General features: G+C 34.4%; 1 pseudogene and 2 gene segments (V, D, J or C); all 3 read left to right on the top strand.

Moving 5' to 3' along the window:
- The first annotated feature begins 3,749 nt into the window (after positions 1 to 3,749).
- LOC128544248 (Ig heavy chain V region 6.96-like) lies at positions 3,750 to 4,243 on the top strand (annotated as a pseudogene).
- A 9,482-nt stretch (positions 4,244 to 13,725) lies between these two features.
- On the top strand, positions 13,726 to 14,195 carry LOC128544249 (immunoglobulin heavy variable 1-8-like). The segment is given in 2 exon segments: positions 13,726 to 13,786; positions 13,885 to 14,195. Coding segments are annotated over 2 exon segments (354 nt in total).
- Positions 14,196 to 16,609: 2,414 nt separating this feature from the next.
- LOC128544981 (immunoglobulin heavy variable 5-51-like) lies at positions 16,610 to 17,164 on the top strand. The segment is given in 2 exon segments: positions 16,610 to 16,740; positions 16,824 to 17,164. Coding segments are annotated over 2 exon segments (372 nt in total).
- The last annotated feature ends 5,349 nt before the right edge of the window (positions 17,165 to 22,513 follow it).

Below are 22,513 nucleotides of genomic sequence, written 5' to 3' on the forward strand. Positions count from 1 at the left end.
AACTACAGTACTGTAACTCTGACCTGTAAAGTGTCTGGATATTAATTGGCTGATAACAGCTACTGTACAGAGTGGATACGACAACCTTCAGGAAAAACTCTGAAGTGGGATGGAAGTTTATGCGGTGATGGTAACACATACTACACTGAAGAACTGAGAAACAGGGTCCAGGTCTCCAGAGACACGTTCAGCAGTATGATAACATTAACAGGGCAGAACATTATTAAACACAAGCAAATCAAAATTAGTGAAAATAACATTTTCAGTGAAGCTATCATTTATATAACATTTGGATGGAGAGCTTTATTCTTTGCAGTTTGTTTTAATTTTTTTGTCTTCATTTCATGTGGGAGGAAAACGATGCCTGCTGAGGCAGTAAAGCTATTTCTTGCTGTGGAAGTGTCTGTTCTTCTTTTCAATGTCGGGCGATAAAGAATGGTTGCTTGTTTGGTCTCATCACTTTGTCTGTTATCATTATGGACAAAAAAATCCACTGCATGACCTGGACAAACTACAACAATAACAGAACAGAAAAAAACACCTTTAAGTTTTTGTTTTGGATTACATACTGTACCATGTGGCTGTGAGACTTTTCAGTATACGGACAAGATATGCTTTATAATATTGTTATAATTTAAGGCTGAGAAATGTAAGGTTTCCCCTCAGATAAGGAGTGTCTCTACACAATTGTTTTTTTTTTCCCTGTTATATACTGTATGTAAGCAATAAAGAGACCAAACACTTTTTTATTTTGCTTCAATACACACCATGGTCTCTACGTCCCTACTAATGATACTTCTGGCACCCATACACTGCAATCAGTCATACAGTGTACATAAAAGACACATTAATTGCTTATTTATATCTGACTGATCTGTTGTTGTTCTTTTTTTTCTTCTTCTAAGATTATTATTACCATAAGATGGATTGTCATCTTGGATGAGAGACTGTATCACAGAGTGCTTTCCTGTACAGATGTTTATGAACTGACTGACCTACAGAGGGCAGTAGCTCTCTTCTATTGATTTAAAACTTATGAAACATGTTTTTAATGGAAACATTTTCTGAAATGATTAGGTCTACTGTAAATAAAAACATGAATAATATATTTTTTTTCTGCTGTTTTACAATTTAATTCGGGCACAGTTTGGTTTTGTGTGTAAATGCGGCTGCTTTAAAAAAATTACATTGGCAAATAAATGTGGAATGAAAAAAATGTTCAGTTGATGATTAAAATAAACATTTATGTTCAGTACAAAAATTGTTAATAAACATTTAACAACTCAGATGACTAATATGACTATGACTAATATTTCACTTTATTATATTGGGGGGGAAGTAGCTGAACTGTAATATAGACATCGCCCTCATCCTTCACACATGCAAAATCAGCCTGTGGATGTTCATATTATAACCCTGATACTATTGGTTTAAGAGATGTCTATGCAAATACATCCTGTTATTATTTACTCTCCATAAAAATCAGCTTGTTGCTCTGTTAAAAATCATATCAGCCAACTGAATTGCAAAACTTCCAACAATCACTGAGTTTGATTATGGGGCGAAAAGTCATTCAGGAGTGCATTTTTATACTTATTATGTTAACACAAGGTATATGAGACTCCTTCATATGTTCTCTCTTGAGTGTATGATGTTATGTTTATTAGTGGTAGTTTATGATTGTTTTATCTGGCAGGTTTCTGCAGTGCTGAGATCAGACTGGACCAGTCTGATGGGTATTCAATGACAAGCCACGACATAGCCTGGATACGACAGAAACCAGGGAAAGCTCTGGAATGGATTGGCTATATGAGTACAGGCAATAATAGAGGAACATATGCAGAGTCTGTGAAAGACCAGATCACCTTTACAGAAGACGTTCCAGCAAGTACACAGTACTTAGAGGCCAAGAGTCTGAGGACAGAGGACACTGCGGTCTAATACTGCACCCGAGAGACACAATGACTGGAGCTGATGAAACAGCTGTACTAAAACCAGTTTTTCTCAAAGCATTTTATTGAACAACTCATTACTTTTGTCATGTTGGCTCAAAAAAATGAAAATAATCTCCTTCTTACTATGCTTATAGGTCTGGGCCCGAGTTCCCAAAAGCTTCTTATTGATAAATAGTTCTTAAGTTGTACCTTAACCTTTCTTTTAATGTTATGGCCCAATTCCTGAAACATTCGTACACTAAGTACTGTATCTCGTTCGTAAGGTTGGTCTGGACCAACCTTAACTCACTCTTAGCGTAGTTTCAGTTCAAGGCGCTTGTCGCCGCCACTGAGCAGCAGTCTTTATAAATCAGCGGTGTATGCACGCACATTATGGCACGTTATCAAAGTCGTATTAATGATGGAATATACTGTGGGCCTGTTAAAGAATTTTATTTTATTTGATCTCTACTCTGTCATCTCATCGTATTCATTCCATAAGTGCGCTATACAACCCCAACCACTGACATGCTTCTCCTAAAGTTGTATAGGCCTACACATTAGAATATCTCTGTCAAAAGTTAACTAAAGAAAACGTATAGAAGACCGCAGCTGTTTGTCAATCAGCTATGATTATATACCTGGTTCATTTCACAGCCACTACAGGTTACATGAAAATATTAGCGACAGTTTGGTTATTTAATTTATAAAATTCAAATTCAAATTTTATTTGTCACATACACAGTCATACACAGTGTTATATATTGAAGTTGATGATATAAAGTTTTATATATTTGTCTATTATGGCATGCTATTGATAAGTTAATCCATGTTGAAATAAAAGTTATTGGAAGAATTTTGTGCAATGTTTAATTTGCATAGGAAGTGCCATCTTTCTTAAAGCTGCCATGCAAAAGGAGTGAAAAATCGATTCCTGAGCAACCGATGTCAGCTAATTCAGGACCTTCACTGTAGACAGCGCCTTGTAACGTCGGCCGTAAGAGGCAGCGACTTAAGGAGACTCCTAAGGGACAGTTAGAGAAATACACTTTACATAAGATATATCTTAAGAGTCTTCTTAGCGTGCTAAGAGTGTGCGTTATCGAGAAACCGGGCACTGATCAATTATACTGTCTTTACAATCGTTTGCAATACAAACCAACAAATGTGTATTAGAGACTTTATTTAAACTTTAATTTTATTATTAAAAAGTGTTTCTGTAATATACTGATTCTCTAAAGGCTCTAAAAGAATTCTCTAAAAGAATATCTTTCTATGAATTTCTACTGTAGATGTATTTCCAAATGTGTAAGAGAAAACAAGAGCTCTTATCACATAAAAAGTTCTGTTACCATAATGCCCATTGCTAGCATAATCTTAAAACATATTATTTATTTTTATAATATATTATATTTATATATTTTTATTTATTTGTTTTTGCTTATTTTGTATTTCTTTTTCTTTTCCAAATAATGTCAGATTGCAATGAATCACCATCATCTCAATCATATTTAATTATTTTCTCTTTACTGCAAACCTTATCATAGTATTACATGTTTTATAACATTTGTCCATCTGAGTGTTAAAGTGATACACAGTGCTAAAAACAATTAATTATAAGAGCAGTTATGGACTTGACAGAACGACACACATCTGCAATCTCTCCATATCTATTCCTCTTTTACCTCGGTAGTGGGTGTGGCATGCAAATAATGTTCTGCGTGTGAACCATTTCTTTTAATAAATTCAGCTCAACCACATACCTGCAGTTTATGTTCAGTTACTGCAACGGTGATTGTTTAAAAAAATGTTGAGATGAGACTAAACAGAGTTTTGAGTTACTTTGCAGAGTTACATTCAATGTCAGTATTATAATTTGTTTATAAAAATGAATAATACTTTCATACTTTATGATGATGATGATGATGATGATTATTATTATTATTATTATTACTTTTAACACTTATCTTTGTATATTCTAATATTTCAGATTCCTGCAGTCAGACACTGGTCGAGTCTGATTCAGTGATCATCAAACCTGGTCAGTCTCATACACTGACCTGCACAGCATCAGGATTTAACTTTGGTGGTTCTTGGATGGCTTGGATCAGACAGACTCCTGGAAAAGGACTGGAATGGGTTGCAACTATCAACCAGGACAGTAGTAGAAAGTTTTACTCCAGTGCAGTTAATGGTCGCTTCACCATCTCCAGAGACAACAGTAAGATGCAGGTGTACTGTATCTGCACATGAGCAGCGTGAGGACAGAAGACACTGCAGTGTATTACTGCGCTAGAGACACACAGTGACACATGAGCTGTACACAAACCTCTTCACAACATGGAAGCACAGCATTTGTTTCTACTCTAGACACATTAGACAATATTACTATTAAAGAACATTTTCTAAATATTAAAACGTAGAAATACAGCCCACATGGCAGCTTTATCTAAAAGATTTAACAAAAATCTCTTTTCATTATACACACTTTAAGGTATACAACAGCCTAGTGTTATGAAGTGATGCTAAGAGTTCCTCTTACTGTACCACTCTGAAGTTTATTATGGCCCTGTAACTGTTACTGGTCACGCTATACCAAGGACAGCCAGCAGAGGGTGGTAGTGTCACACAGCAAGAGTGGCCATGTGGTTAAAGTCAGCTATAGAAGAACTCTCAGAGAGTAAATTGGATTACCTGAATTGCGACTCCTTTGTAGAAGGGTAACTTGTACAGTATGTCAGCTCTGTTGATAAGATCCTCTGATGTGTTTTCCCAGACTACCACACATATACACCATATAATGTTCATTTAATTTTCCATGTCATCAATAGAGAAAATAATGAATTTAATAAAGTGAAAGTATAATCTTCTTCTAGTGAATGTTACCCACATTAAACTACTTGAATTTTATATTGTTCTTTAAGCTTTAAAGCCATTATGGGGCGCTCTTTCTCTATTCACACAACTTCTGTTAAGAGAGTGTAATAAACATGAGAGCATGTTCTCCTGGGATTTACATCAAAGTCATAAGCTCTAACAGTAACATTGTTATGACACTAAGAAATGACAGCTGTATTATATCAGTGTCTTATTAAACCAGTCTGCATAATCCTATTGATGACTTAATAAGTAAGAAGTTAATACAGCCTGTGTTTTATTAATGTGTACGTATGTTTTACACTTGTAGGAAATGCCTCACGTCTTTACGTTTGCTGTGCCTTTATGAAAGCCCAAACACTGTTATGCAAATCAAACCACCTACTGTACCTATAAAATATCTAAGGTGCTCCTGAAGAAGTGAGGTTCTTGGGTTCAGGTTTCACTCAAACCATGCTCTCTACATTTCTTCTCCTGCTGTTAACAGCTGCATCCGGTAAACACAAAGAGAATTTTGGGATATACAGATAAGTGTGTATATTTATTTATTATTTTCAAAGAATGCACCTGAATAATTGCATGGTTGTTTTTCATAGGTATTAAATGTATTGAACTGGTTCAGCCTGCAGTCATGGTGGTTAAGCCTGGAGAATCATTTTCAGTCAACTGTAAAATCACCGGATACTCAGCCACAAGTAGCTGTACTAACTGGATACGACACGCATCAGGAAAAGCGCTGGAATGGATCGGCTGGTACTGCAGCTCCAGTGATACCGGCAGTATTGATTCACTGAAAAACAAGATCAGTTTCTCAGCCGAGGCCTCCAACAACACTGTGATTTTACATGGACAAAACTTTCAGACCCAGGACACAGCTGTGTATTACTGCACTCGTAATGCACAGTAAAACAGATCAACAACATCTCTTTACAAAAACCCCATGTACAGAACACTGTTAGAGGCATAAAAATGATACAGTATCTGCATTCCATCTCTGTAGCCCTCTTACACACTATCCTGTCTCCAATATTTTATGTTCCAGATCGATACAGTAAACAAACAAACTATTAGTTACAGTTAATTCTGTTCATATCCCTGCAGAAAAACATTACTGATATTGTTTGAAAAACATGTTTGGTAACTTGTTCTATAATAGAACTTGTAGAGGATTTAACAATTATTAGTAGCTCATGAGTGCAACTACTGTCGCAGCACCTATAAAAACAAATCACTGAATAAAGCCTTTTCTGGTATGATTTTCTTATTTCATGTATTTAATTATTCATTCATTTATTTATTTCCCTTTCTGGAGTCTCACAAAAAATGCATTTGATTTGGCCTGTTAACATTAAAAACTAGTAAAGCTGCCATAAGTACATTATATTTCTCTATATAAGTAAAAGAAAAGTTTTGTCTCTACATTGATAAGAACTACGTCACAGCATATAGTGCTGTTTTTTACTCATTTAGTGCTTTTGCCTTGAGGCAGGTGTGGATTTACGCATCACTCAACAGAGCCAATCAACGTGATAGGTTACCATGTATACACAGAGTATGTGGAAGAAACAAAAATGACCCTCACAAAACACAAACAACAGCACGACTCATCATGGCTTACTCCAAAAAAATGTGATGTACAATAAGAAAACCGAACCTTGAACGATGAATGAAATCAAAATGTGTAAAAACAATATTATGGACAGTTATGTGCCGGATTTAATAACCTACTTTAAAGTAAGCTACTAATAAGCTACTTGCTCAAAGTAAACAAACACCTGCACCGATAGATACTAATTAGAAAATCTAAATTGAATATTTTTACAGGGACATTTTCACCAATGAAATAAGAGTCCTGAAGCGGTGTAAGTGGATTTTAATGTGCTGGAGTCATTTTAAGATAAAATGCAATATTTATCTGATCTAATCTTATTTCTCATCTGTGATCCACTCTCCGATTTCCGAACAGGAAGTTTATTTAAATGATGACGAAAGTACAACCGTGTGTAAACGAGGCATTAGATACACAACCTTACATTTTATTTCTGAAAGACAGACAGACATGTATGTGGGCTTCAACCTGAAATAATATCACTGATGACATTAAAGCTGATCAGCTTATTTTTAGCTTTAACCTTTTAACTGTTTCAAAAAAAAATCTTTATCCATCAATGACGGATACTTATGCTATACAAAATAAAAGTTAACCCTAACATATTCTCCATTTATTAATAAAAGCATAAAGGTGGTAACGCCACTTCACTACACACCCTGTCTTTAATATTATTATAATATTATACTTGAATACTTTTATAACAGCATGTCATCAGTGTTTTATCACTAACTTACATGGGGTTATATTTATCAGGATAAATTCACTTAAGAGCAAGTCTAAGCTTTGTATGAAAAAAAAAATCCCCTAGATAAGGAGTGTCTTTATGCAAATGTCCTTCCCTGTTACATATTTAAGCAATGAAGAATAAAAGCTTTTACTTATTTTGCTTCAACACACACCATGATCTTTACATCCCCACTGCTGCTGCTGCTGGCAGCCGTACACTGTAAGGGTTTTACATTTGTTATAAATATGGCTTTTGGGTACATTTTTCTTGTCACGACATTAAAATAACTTTTCTTTAACAGGTGTTCACAGTGTTGAGCTGACCCAGCCTGCATCCTCAGTAGTAACCCCTGGTCAGTCACTGACTCTGACCTGTAAAGTATCCGGATATTCAGTAACTGATAGCAGCTACTGTACAGGCTGGATACGACAACCTGCAGGAAAAACTCTGGAGTGGGTTGGAAGTATATGTGGTGGTGGTGACACTTACTACAGTGAGAAACTGAAAAGCAGGGTTCAGGTTTCCAGAGACACGTCCAGCAGCACAGTAACATTAACAGGACAGAACATGCAGACTGAAGACACAGCTGTGTATTATTGCACTTGTCTAACACAGTGAGACAGGTGTACAATATCCCTGTCCAAAAACCCCCAGTACAGTGACCAGTCTGTCTCCATCTGTTTACTGATACTGATTCATGCATTGTGTGTATAATTTATACATACAATAAAACTGTAAGATTGGCATGTGCGTATGTTGATATTTTCGAAAAAATAATTTTGGGAGACGTAAGATAAATAATAGAACACATCAAGACATTTTTGGGAATTTTTTTCTGTCTCTTTGTTCGTACATGTGTCACGTAAAAACTATACCGAATACATTTTAATGGGATTTTCACCGTTGTATTTGGCCGAGCAATATAAATATAAATGGAAAACACCCTTATTAAAAAAAAAGTGTACTTTTATTACCACAGATGGCACTAGACATATTCACTTGCTAATAACAACATGTAAAAATATTAGTCAGTTCAAAAACTCAACATACTGTATGGGGTTGTACATTTTTTATGAGTATGCAACTGTAATCTAATTTATAAATGTGATCTCTTGCCTTTACTCCACATTCTTTTTAGAAAGGAATAAATATGTTTAAACAAAAGCTTTACTTAATTGACTTGGATGCAAAAATCTGATTTATATACTTTTTTGTATAATATTGCTTTTTTTTGCTCTTATTTGATTAGCAGAAAGTTTTTCTGGTCTTATTTGACTAGGCTTGAAATTCATATTTTAAGGGAATTCGCTTTGTAACATTTGGGATTTTCATTGTACTATACTGTACTTATTATTTGTCTTGACCTGCAAATATGAATTTTGCGTACTTATTTCGGTTTGTAATTTTCTTTGGGGCATTCCAAGCGAACAAAGTTGTGGGCACAGCTAGTTACTAATATGCATTACATTTGACTTAAAAAACAAACAAACAAACAAACAAAAAAAAAAAACAGCCAAAATGTTAAATAGATTAAAGTCTAAGTATTATAGATTTTAAGCAATATCAGAACATAATCATATAGCTTTTCATTTAGAGGTTTATATAGAGATAGACATTAATCAATCTATATTTACTTAAAAAAAAGTGCATAATGGCATTTGTGGGTGTTGGCTCTGGTTATTAACTGACTGACCTACAGAGGGCAGTAGCTCTCTTCTATTGAATTAAAACTCTCTCTCTCTCTCTCTCTGGAATGAAATGTGGAATGGTAAAAAAAAAGTTCAGTTGATAAAAATATATATCTATATTCAGTTGCAAAATTGTTAATAAACTTAGATGAAGGGAATTAATATTTCAGGAACTATGAACTGGCAAACTGTAAAATGTGACATCACCATCATTCTTGGCACATCCAAAATCACCCTTAATATTGTGATATTATAAACCGGACGCTATTGGTTTAAGAGATGTCTATGCAAATCCAACCTGTTATTTTTCACTCTGCATAATAATCAGCTTGTTGCTCTGCTAAAAATCAGATCAGCCAACTGAATTGCAGAACTTCTAACAATCACCGAGTTTGATTATGGGGCGAAAAGTCATTCAGGAGTGCATTTTTATACTTATGTTTACACAAGGTATATGAGACTCCTTCATATGTTCTCCACTGAGTGTATGATATGTTTATTAGTGGTAGTTTATGATTGTTTTATCTGGCAGGTTTCTGCGGCGCTGAGATCAGACTAGACCAGTCTCCTGCTGTGGTAAAGAGACCTGGAGTAACTGTGAAGATCTCTTGTAAAATAAATGGGTATTCAGTGACAAGCAACAACATACACTGGATACGACAGAAACCAGGGAAAGCTCTGGAATGGATGGGCTACAGGTATATGAATACAGGCAATAATAGAGGAACATATGCAGAGTCTGCGAAAAACCAGGTCACCTTTACAGAAGACGTTCCAGCAAGCATACAGTACTTAAAGGCCAAGAGTCTGAGGACAGAGGACACTGCATTTTATTACTTTGCACGAGAGACACAATGACTGGAGCTGATGAAACAGCCGTACTAAAACTCGACACATGTTTTTCTCAAAGCATTTTACTGAACAACTTATTACTTTTATCATGTTGGCTCAAAGAATGAAAATAATCTTCTTCTTACTATGCTTATAGATCTGATCAATTATACTGTCTTTACAATCGTTTGCAATACAAACCAACAAATGTGTATTAGAGACTTTGTTTAAACTTTAATTTTAATATGGAAAAGTGTTTCTGTAATATACATTATTCTCTAAAGGCAAGATTATTGTGAACGTAGAAGTTTATGATTGTAGGATAATGTCTATGTACTTTGAAAGTTTGGCTTTAATAGCATTTTTAAGTTGCATCCTCCAGTTGTCTAATCAATTCTTGAATTAAAATACTTTTCTATGAATTTCTAGACGTATTTCCAAATGTGTAAGAGAACACAGAAGCTCTTGTCACCAGAAAAGTTCTGTTACCGTAATGGCCATTGCTAGCATAAATTTAAAACATATTATTTATAATATAATATAATATAATATAATATAATATAATATAATATAATATAATATAATATAATATAATATAATATAATTATTGTTTTTTGTTTATTTATTTTATTTATTTATAGTATTATATGTTTCATAACACTACTCAAGGAAAGTCAATAACTAATGTAACAAATTATTCAATTATTTACGAAGCTTTAACACCAGACAAGTTGTTGTCATGAGCTGCTGAATGAGTCAGTGATGATTTGTGACCTGCATTATTTCTGTAACTAGATTCAACTAAATTTTGTTGGACTGCCTAAAAATGCTAGAATCTAAATGATACATTTGTGGTTATCATTGATTATTATTGATCAGAAAAATGTGTCCGTCTGAGTGTTAAAGTGATACACCGTTGCTAAAAACAAATAATCATAAAAACAGTAATGGACTTGACAGCATGACACACATCTGTAATCTCTCCATATCTATTCCTCTTTTACCTCGGTAGTGGGTGTAGCATGCAAATAATGTTCTGCGTGTGAACCATTTCTTTTAATAAATTCAGCTCAACCACATACCTGCAGTTTAGGTTTAGTTACTGCAACAGTGATTGTTAAAAAATGTTTGAGATGGGACTAAAAAGAGTTTTGAGTTACTTTGCTTTAACATTGTTTATTCATTGTCAGTATTATCATTTATTGCTAAAAATTAATAATACTTTCATACTTTATAATGATGATGATGATAATGATTATGATGATTATTATTATTATTACTTTTACCACCCATCTTTGTATATTTTTGTATTTCAGATTCCTGCAGTCAGACACTGGTCAAGTCTGATTCAGTGATCATCAAACCTGGTCATTCTCATACACTGACCTGCACAACATCTGGATTTAACTTTGGTGACTATTACATTGCTTGGATCAGACAGACTCCTGAAAAAGGACTGGAATGGGTTGCAAATATCAACCAGGACAGTAGTAGAAAGTTTTACTCCAGTGCAGTTAATGGTCGCTTCACCATCTCCAGAGACAACAGTAAGATGCAGGTGTATCTGCACATGAGCAGCGTGAGGACAGAAGACACTGCAATGTATTACTGCGCTAGAGACACACAGTGACACATGAGGCTCCAGAGCTGTACACAAACCTCTTCACAACATGGAAGCACAGCATTTGTTTCTACCCTAGTCACATCAGACCATATTAGTAAAGTAGAACTTTTTCTAAATATTAGAAAGATTGGCTTCCTAACAGCCTCTCATATATTCCCTCTAATAAAATTACGTTATGTTACTGAGAAACCTGACACTGGAGACATAGATTAAAAAATAAACATCTCCTTATAGAAATCCGCACTTCATCAACATTTTTAAAGATCTTTTTATGCGAAGTGACACATATAATTGTGCGTCAGATCCAAACAAAACACCACAAAAACATAAACACGTCTTCGTGAGCTGTAAATGTTTTCTCAGAGATATGTATCCCTTTACACTGGTGGTTAGTTTTATTTATACATTGTGTCTCTTTTAAAAGATAAACAAATCCGTTATTATATACAATTTCACAAAAAGAAAATTTCCTAAAATGCAGCCCAATTATTGGTACACTGGGTTTGCAAGTTCTGCTGAAGCAATATGAGTTGATCAAATTTAAACTCCCATGATAATTTTTCATCGACTTTAAACGTAATATGCAACCACACTGGCATCACTGAGTACAATGGATTTAATACATCTATAGTGCTCATGGACACGCCCTATTCAAATAGAGTCGGGTATAAACAGCATGTTCTTTTTTCAAGTATGTATGAAAGGTTATAACATGATCCTCACAAGAAAACTTAAATATTTTCCCAGTGTTTGTCTCTAATCATTATAAAATTTATTCATAATCTCTTTTCCAGATTCTTATGGACAGTCCCTGACCTCCTCTGCTTCTGTGGTGGAGAGACCTGGAGAGTCAGTCACTCTGTCCTGCACCGTGTCTGGACTCTTGCTTAGCTATTTGCACTGAATCCGTCAAAAATCAGGACAAGGACTGGAGTGGATTGGACGCATTGAAGGAGGCACTTGCACTATTTTGCTCCGTCTCTGCAGGGCCAGTTTTCCATCACTGAAGACACCAATAAAAACATGGTGTATCTAGAAGTGAAGAGTCTGAAAACTGAAGACACGGCTCTTTATTCTTGTGAATCAATACAAAGAATCATACTGACACAACAGACTTCAGAGCTGTAAAAAAACAAAAACAAAAAAAAAACGTGTAATGTGAATTTTCATCGTCATTAAATGGAACTAGAAGAACGTAATCAAGTCCAGGACGGCTGTTCTTCATAAGTGTCCAATAGCAGTGTGCATGCTCATATTTTATTTGCAAGTTTAGAATTATTATTCAAGTAAAATCCAAAAATACAAAACTCTTTTGGATAAAAGCAATAATGCAACTACTGAAATCTCTGCATATTTTATCCTCCAAATGCATTTACATTTAGGCATTTGGCAGACGCTCTTATCCAGAGCGACTTACATTTTTTTTAGCTTATTACACATCTGAGCAGTTGAGGGTTAAGGGCCTTGCTCAAGGGCCCAACAGTGGCAACTTGGTGGTTGTGGGGTTTGAACCTGGGATCTTCCGAACCGTAGGCCAATGCCTTAACCACTGAGCTACCCCTGGCATTTAAAAGGAAGATGAATAGATAATTAAGTGTGAAAAAAAAGTAATGCAGTCATTTCTAGATATAAAAAATGTTTCTTGTTCTGCATTTGTATGAGACAGATTTTGTATTTTCAAAAATTACTGATTGTGTTTTTACAATAAATAAACCAAAGCTTTCATAAACATTACTAGTGATAAAACAATAGGGGGCACTCTTGTGCTTTGTTTATTCTAAAATCTCACATATTTTCTGTAAAATATTATGAGAACACAATGACTGGCTCTTATAGTCAAATTCCTACATAAAACCAAGTAACCAGTTTCCTCTGATGTGTTTTCCCAGACTACCACACATACTGTATACAGCACATGATGTTCATTTAATTTTCCATGTGATCAATAGCCGAAAGACAAAGAAGAAAGAAGAATAGAGAAAATAATTAATTATTAAATGGTTACAGACAAGTGAAAGTATAATCTTCTTCTAGTAATTGTTACACATTACCCACATTAAACTACATGAATTTTATATATTGTTTTAAGCTTTAAAGCCATTATGGGCCGCTCTTTCTCTATTCACACAACTTCTGTTAAGAGAGTGTAATAAACATGAGAGCATGTTCTCCTGGGATTTACATCAAAGTCATGAGCTCTAACAGTAACATTGTTATGACACTAAAAAATAACAGATAACTTAATAAGTAAGAAGTTAATACAGCCTGTGTTTTGGTAATGTGTACGTATATTTTACACTTGTAGGAAATGCCTCACGTCTTTACGTTTGCTGTGCCTTTGTGAAAGCCCAAACACTGTTATGCAAATCAAATCCTACAGTACTGTACTTATAAAATATCTGAGGTGCTCCTGAAGAAGTGAGGTTCTTGGTTCAGGTTTCACTCAAACCATGCTCTCTACATTTCTTCTCCTGCTGTTAACAGCTGCATCCGGTAAGCAAAAGAAGAATTTTTGGGGGGATATACAGATAGGTGCGTATATTTCATTTTAAAAGAATGCACCTGAATAATTGCATTGTTGTTTTTCACAGGTATTAAATGTATTGAACTGGTTCAGCCTGCAGTCATGGTGGTTAAGCCTGGAGAATCATTTTCAGTCTCCTGTAAAATCACCGGATACTCAGCCACAAGTAGCTGTACTAACTGGATACGACACGCATCAGGAAAAGCACTGGAATGGATCGGCTGGTACTGCAGCTCCAGTGATACCGGCAGTATTGATTCACTTAAAAACAAGATCAGTTTCTCAGTCGAGGCCTCCAGCAACACTGTGATTTTACATGGACAAAACTTTCAGACCCAGGACACAGCTGTGTATTACTGCGCTCGTAATGCACAGTGAAACAGATCAACAACATCTCTTTACAAAAACACTGTGTACAGTATAGAACACGATTAAAAGCATAAAATGCAAAAAAAAAGGCTTGCAAATATATATATATATATATATATATAAGATTGCTGTTATTATAATGTTAATGCTATATATGTGGTGTTACTGTTGTGACTGATTAGAGTAATTATCATTGCAGTACTTATTCAATCATATTCAAACATAACTGGTTGGCAGTCAGTGTATTAGTAACTTTTCTACTAAGTAAGTACATTTCTCAGTAATGTTTTTTTTTTATGGTTTCTACATTTTATTTTAATATTAAGGCCTAAATTAAATTATATTAGCCCTAAAGTGTGCAATATTTGACACCACACAAAGGAGGCAGCAGAGCTTAACAAATACATTTTAAATCCACAAACTGTATCTTTTCACATAAGACTCATTCAGTGTCACTCATTATCAGCTAAATTTCAGATTTTTTAAAATAAGATGCTTTTACCTATTAAACCACTTCTAAACCACTAATTATCACACCTGACCTTGACTTCTGTTAGCTGTCTAACTACCAGCTGATATCGAATCTCCCCTCATGGAAAAGATGGTAGCACCAGGGTTAGTGACATCACTCTCATCCTTGGCACATGCAAAATCAGCTTGTGGTTGTTCATATTATAGACTTGATGCTATTGGTTTAAAGAATGTCTATGCAAATCCATCCTCTTATTATATACTCTACATAAAAATCAGCTTGTTGCTCCATTAAAGCTTATATTAGCAAATTGAATTACAGAACGTGCAACCATCACACAGATGTTTGATTATGGGGTTAAGAGTTATTCAGGTGTACATTTTTATATTCACATTAACACAAGGTATCTGAGACTCCTTTATGTTTTCCACTGATGATATCATAAGTATTGATAATGTCCATGACCAGTCTTCTGCTGTGGTAAAGAGATCAAGAAACATATGCAGAGTCTCAGATCAGGTTACCTTTACAGAAGATGTTTCAGCTGAGGACAGAGGACACTGCGGTTTATTACTGCTCTCGATAAGACACAATGACTGGAGTTGAGGAAACAGCTAAAACCCGGACATGTTTTTCACACAGCATTCTACTGAACAACTTATTATTTCTGTCATTCTGGTGCAAAAAATTCAAATAATCTCCCTCTTACTATGGTTATAGATCTGCTCAATTATAGTGCTTATATACTTTAAACTGTTTGCAATACAAACCAACACATATATTAGAGACTTTCTTTTAAACTTTAATTTTAATGAGGTAAAGTGTTACTGTATTGTACAGGCTCTTTAAAGGCCAGGGCCAGGTTTCCCAATAACGCACATTCTTAGCGAAGGGTTTGAAACTGCCAAGTTTATTGTCTCATTTAACTGAATCAAATTTCATCATAAAATAAAACGTGTCAAAAGAAAAGTCCATCCAGTCATGGATGTTGGCTAATAATCAATGAAACATACAGTATTTTGAACAAAAAGCAGCGAGCAGTTGGACATCGGGACGTAGAGCGTAAGTACGACGCGTTGGCCTGGCAAGCGCTGGTCTAAGCAGGTCAAGAAGCTCCATAATCTGTTGCCTTGGAAGGCGAAACTTTTTTTTAAATAGCCACCTCAGGCAAAATATGAAAAGGGCTAAAGTTTTGCCTAAAGAAAAAAATTACATAAACCACATGGCCCCGCGGACGGCGCTGTCTTCGGTTTAGCACAATAACACGCTGTATCGCTGTCATGTCTGTTGTTTTCTGGAAGCCACCATGATTACCCATTTATGCGACCCTAGCCACTTAGAGCCAAATTGTTTTCCACCTGTTCAATATTCAAAGTGATTGCCAATTTTAATGCATTAGTCACATTATGAAAAACAGGCCTACAGTATATTCCATCATTGACACAACTTTGATAATATGCCACAATGTGCTTGTATACACCGCTGATTTATTATAAAGACTGCTGCACAGTGGTGGCGACTAGCGTCTTGAGATTAAACTACTCTAAGAGTGAGTTAAGGTTGGTCCAGACCAACCTTTTGACCAGACCAATACTTAGCGTACGAAGGGAGTCGCGCCATAACATTAAGAGAGAGGTACAACTTAAGAACTACTTAGCGATAAGAAGCTTTCGGGAAACTGGACCCTGGACAATCAGTCATTGATTCCCACTGTATTGAATGGAAGCAGGAGCAAGATTACTGTCATCATTTCAATCTTTAAATAAAAATGCAAATAACATAATGCTAATTCTTTTTTTAAAGGTCACATTGATTAAATCTAAATAAGGAACAGTCAATAAAATACTATAGTGTAACTACAGTACAATAATAAATGGACTTACTTATGAGGAAAAAAAAAACCTGTTCCCTTTTATCTATAGAGATGATGTCATGATGCAAATTTTGCGTGCTTTGTGTTCTTAGTGCTATGTGTCCATTTAGTATTTATATAAAGCTGAGCTGAGTGGTGTATTCGAGTCTCATCAACACTCACTATGAAGATCCCACTCTCCTTGCTCCTGCTATTAATCACCATCATCAGTGAGTTTTCAACAGTTCAGTTATCAATCTGTAGGTTTCTGTATTAAAACTCAACTAATTTAATATTGTTCATCCATTTTCAGGTGTGAAATGTGAAAGTCTCGAGTCATTACAAACAACAGTGCAAAAGAAACCTGGAGAAACTCTGAGTCTCTCCTGCAGAGGATCTGGGTTTACTTTCGGAAGCTACAGCATGCACTGGATCAGACAACAGGCGAACAAACCACTGGTGTGGATGGGGCATATCTATACTGATGGCAGTGTCACTAGGTATAGTAAACCTTTTGAAGGCAGAACAGAAATCACCAGAGATAATTCCAACAGCATGGCATATCTCAAACTCTCTGGTGTGACAGCAGAGGACACGGCTGTGTATTACTGTGCAAGAGACACAGTAGCACAAAGATGAGGAAACACTGTACAAAAACACTTGTAATGCAGCTGTATCATTTCATTTGACAGTTAAGTGAACAAATACTCTTTCATTTCACTGAGGGATCCCGGCTTCTCAGCACTCTTTGAAAAAGAGTCCCTTTTTTAATTCAATATAGATAATGTAGCACGAATGCATTTCAACAAAGTTATCCCTCATCAAAAAGTAGTTTAAAAGTTTCTTATTAAACCTACTATTTCATACTGCTTTTGGTGAACATGACAGCTTTTACGCTACCTAGTAGTCTTTAATTTAATATTTAATACTTCTTGCAGTTTGTCCTCCACTAGAACCTACAGAGGACTTTAAGTATAACTTTTTAAAACAAACCAATATTTAGTTAATTAATCAATCAATAAATAAAGATTAAGTATTTTTAAGTATTTATTATTTATTTTTTTTATTTTTTTAAGATGAAAGGTTTTGCACTTTCTGTTTTCTAAGATTTGCATTTCCATAATTAATGAACACATAAAGGTGGTAAAACAAAGGTTTTAATAATCTAAACACAACTATGTCTTTGGTATTAAGTAAAAAATCAAGACTATGACTACATTATAAACAAAATTAAAGTTATAATGTACAGTAATTAATGAAAATATAAATGTAGTAATCCAAACACAATTGTTTCTTTGGTTGACAGTCAGTGTACTAATAACTGCACAGAACACATTTTACATTTTAAATAATGTATTGTTTAAGACATTATGCTACAGTAGCTATTTTATTATATAATAATGGCTAAATTAAATTGTATTAGCCCTAAAGTGTCTCTAAAGTCCACTGCCACACTTAGAAAATGCTCTGGATGCAGGATGATCAGTCCTTCTAATTTAGGGAAAAAGCATATTTCTAGCAGTGTGCTGTGTTTAAAACATTCATAGTTCAAGGTGCAATATTTGAAATGAAACAAACGGGGGAGGTGAGCTTAAAAAATAAATTTGTAATCCACAAACTGTATCTATTCTCATAAGCCTCATTCAGTATAACTCATTATCTGCTACAGTAAGTTTCTTTCTTCTGATTTTTTTTAAATCATATGCTTTTACTGTGTGTTAGTACTTGATTATTACTTCATTAGATTTTCATGAAAAGAATCTAATTTCATATACAGTAGTTACAGTAGTTTCTCTTTAATACTTGTTAATAAATTAGGGTTGCATGTTTGGAATCATCACTTTATCTGAAATCAATATGAAATAAAATCCACAGCATGAGCAATTACAACAATATATGAACAAACAGTATAGGCTCTGTGTGTACAAAACAGTTTTTCTTTCTGATGATTTTCCCTATGATGTTTTATAAATCTTTATAAACTTACTGCACAAAACCTATAAGACGTCACCCATTAAGCACAGCTTCAAGTTTATTATTTGTTAAAACATAACCTTAAACATGGATGATTTGACATCATTTGAAATTTTGTACATATTCTTACTGATCAGATATATTTAAGAAACATAGACGTTTTCTCATATACAATAGAGGAATCCATCACATTTTCTCTCATTTAAAGAGTGTCTCTATTCAAATTTCCTTTCCTGTTATATGTTTAAGCAATGAAAACCAAGTGATTTTACTTCATCTACTTACACACACAAGTCTTCTTCTGCTGTTGCTGGCAGCAGTAGACTATAAGTGTTTTTTATTCGACATAATTCTGTTTGGTTACATATAGACTTTTGCTTTTTTAACATTAAAATAACTTTTCTTTAACAGGGTGTTCACAGTGTTTAGATGAACCAGACCAAATCCACAGTAGTAGCTCCTGGTCAGTCACTGACTCTGACCTGTAAAACATCTGGATATTCTTTAAGCAGCTACTGGACAACCTGGATACGACAACCTGCAGGAAAAACTCTGGAATGGATTGGACAAATGCTTGGTAGTGGTAGCATTTCATTTAACGAGAAACTGAAAAGCAGGTTTCAGGTTTCTATAGACACGTCCAGCAGCACAGTAACATTAACAGGGAAGAACATGCAGACTGAGGACACAGCTGTGTATTACTATGCAGTAAAAAAATGTCAATAATAACTTCCTCAAACAGGGTAAATAAAAGACACATCACTTATTAATCCCAATCAGATAAAAACAATAGTTTTGAGTGAATTTTTAAAAATAGTTCAGAGTATAGATTTTAAATTTTTAAAAAGTTTTGTCCTATATACACACTATTGCTGTACTGTATAATCACATCCCTAACAAGACATTCTTATCCTGTAATATTGGCTGACAATAACCAAAAAACGTTAACTAAGTAATTTTTTCCCCATTATCACTGTCACAATATTCTATAAATTATAATAATTATTATTCTAAATGTAGTATTTTATCCTTGTTGTCTGTTTCACTGATGCTTAATTGTTCATTACAATTGATAGTATTTAATTAAAATATGTATTAAAAAATACATATCCTCCATAAGATGAAGATTTCCACATATTTAAAAAAAATATTGTACATGCATCATCAACAGATAAGCAAATCCTAGCATCAGGGCTGGATATTATTCTATTCGTCTAACCATGATGTTATGGTTTCTGTTTAACAATGTGGAAAAGAGAATACTCAAGCACTGTACAAACAACACACACCATGTTCCCTACAAGTTCTCTACAAGTCTACTACTACCCCTGGTGACATCTGCTTTATTCATTCATTTATTATAATAAAAAATGAATGTGCATCGTACAGTATGTCATGTAAGATATTACAGTTTGTTTCTCTATACAGATAGGCATGGTGGTAAACTGACTCAAGCTGTTTTGATGGCATGCTTTGAGTTTAAAAGTGCAGTAGCTCACTTAAATTGAAGGAAAACTCACTCTCACTGCTTTAAATATAACAAATAATACCAACAGCAATAGCATGAAGTGTAAATATTCAAGACAAAATGTAAAGCATAACCTACCTACTGTATATGAACAACTAAAACATCTAAGACACTTTGAACATTTACATTAAGAAGTTGCATGCATGGAGTTTGCATCGTCTCCTGGTGCTTGGTAGGTATCCTTTGTATACTCTGGTTTCCTTCTGTAGTTCAAAGACATGAAGTGTAGGCTGATTTCATGTATTTTGAAATTCTGATTGTGTGAGCAAGTGTGTATAAGTGTGGGGTGTTACTGGGATTGCTTCTAGGCTTCCACCACCCTAACCAGGAAAACCAGTGTGGATGGATGGATATTTATGGTAACAGTGTTCAGTTGCTAAAAAAAAAAAAAAAACATCATGGAGTTATTAATTCATTATATAAATTAGGTTCATTATTAATTAACAACCATGTCAAAGGTTAAATAAATTAAAGAATTGTTAGAAGAATTTTTAAAGAAATGACTTATGACTTTATGTACTATTAATCATTATTTTTAACTGTCAGGTTTCTGCAGTGCTTAGATCAGACTGAAACAATCTGTACAATAAAAATCGTACACTCAAAACAAAACAACCACACTCAAAGAAATGGATTATTAATACAAATAAACTAAAATAACATCAGTTGGGGGCCAGGAGAAAAAGTGGAACCACAGTTAAAGAATAACGGTTTAATGTCGGCATGTTAATTGCAGAGGCACAATAAGGAAACTTTCGGTAATATATATGTACTTATCATTCTTTCTAATGTACAGTATATGCTGATGTTGCGATCCTTCAGTCGCTGAATATAAGGGAAGATCAATATCGTTCTATGTTTTTTGTAGGTGTGCGGCATTTTTGCATTAATTATGCAAAAATAAGTGACAAAGTACGATTGTTATAACAATCGTACTTGTATTTTATTTGTTTTGATCTTGGTGTTATTTATTTTTATTGGATAAGAAATTAATATGTCAATAAATTTTAAACATGGCCAATTTCATTATCATTTTGCTGTCAAGTGCGGCATGAAAATTCGCCCCCAAAATTTTCTCTCCGCAACTTCCCCTGATTTTTCTAATGAACACCATCAGCCGGTTTGCCCGTGTACACTTGCATGTTTCGGGCATAACATGTCTTCTCATCACATGCGGCCCATATCTTTATACCATACTTACAGTATATGCCCATGTTTGACATGTACTACTTAAATGAGCACCATCTAATTCAATGGATTTGATTTGTTAGTCTGGTTTAAGTATGACAAACAATAAGCTTCAGGCAGTTGCTTAAGGGTGACTTTATGCTGCTGTTGTCATGTGAGTTTATTTATTTATTTTAAATCACAAGGCAAGTCGTAGGGATTTTTTTAAATAATCAAGAACAAGAAATTCCGTGTTTGCTTTATTATTAGTTACTGTATGTTTAAATAGTAACAGTATCATAAAATGTATATCTTGTCCTGTAACTGAAAAGTCCCACACCACATAAGGATAAATAGGTACACACTTGTAGTTGTTTTTTTTTGTTCTTACAGTATATCGCTGCAATTTGTACAGCCCATTCTGTGGATGTAAAATAATTTTAAATAATAATGTTTCCCCCCAAAACAACGAGCGGTATGAGCTCAGGTATATGAGGCCAGGAGAACATATACAGCAAATACAAGTTAAAAACTTTGAATGTTCACAATATTTGAAGTTGATGAAAATATCTAATACAACATTAATAATATATAGAAATAATATCTAAATTATTGTGGATTTATAATGAAATAAAATGATCCCAGTCAAAAGTGACAGGAAACATTATGAGTGTGAGCCAAAAACAAACACAACACGAAGGTTAAAATATATCAATGGTGTGATGTTTTTTTTCTTGAGGACTAATTCATGATATTTATTTGAATAACACAGGAGAGATATTGGAGGGTAAAACTCGTCTAAATCATTAGCTTTAAGGTGGCAACAATGACAAGTGAGGATGGATCACCATACCGTTCATTATTTTCCTATAACAGCAAGTGTTTGATTCCTTACTGAATTAGTCTCCGAGCCATCTGTCACTCCTTTGCCTCTATAGTGTTTTAAGTAATGGTCCAAGTGCTTATGTTTGATGGCAGGAATGTAAAACAGCAGTAAATACTGACTACTCAATCTATTTACTTTTGTTTTATGCCTGTAGAGGGCAGTCTGTGCAAACTAAACAATCTTTAACTGCTCATTTACACACCATCAGCTGTTTTTCTGAGTGGTAAAATGATACACACTGATGTGCTAAAAGAACATGATATCTAAAGCAGTAATGACCTTAAGAGCATGAAACACACATGGAGTCCTATCGTAAGCTTTATGTCTTCATAGCTTTTCCTGTTTTTACGTGTGTAGTGGGTGTGGTATGCAAATGAAATCCTACAGTTGGGCCATTTCTGCTGATAAATTCTGCTCAACAACATACCTGCAGTTTGTGTTGATTTAT

Source organism: Clarias gariepinus, chromosome 16 (assembly GCF_024256425.1).
Source record: "Clarias gariepinus isolate MV-2021 ecotype Netherlands chromosome 16, CGAR_prim_01v2, whole genome shotgun sequence".
NCBI lineage: Eukaryota > Metazoa > Chordata > Actinopteri > Siluriformes > Clariidae > Clarias > Clarias gariepinus.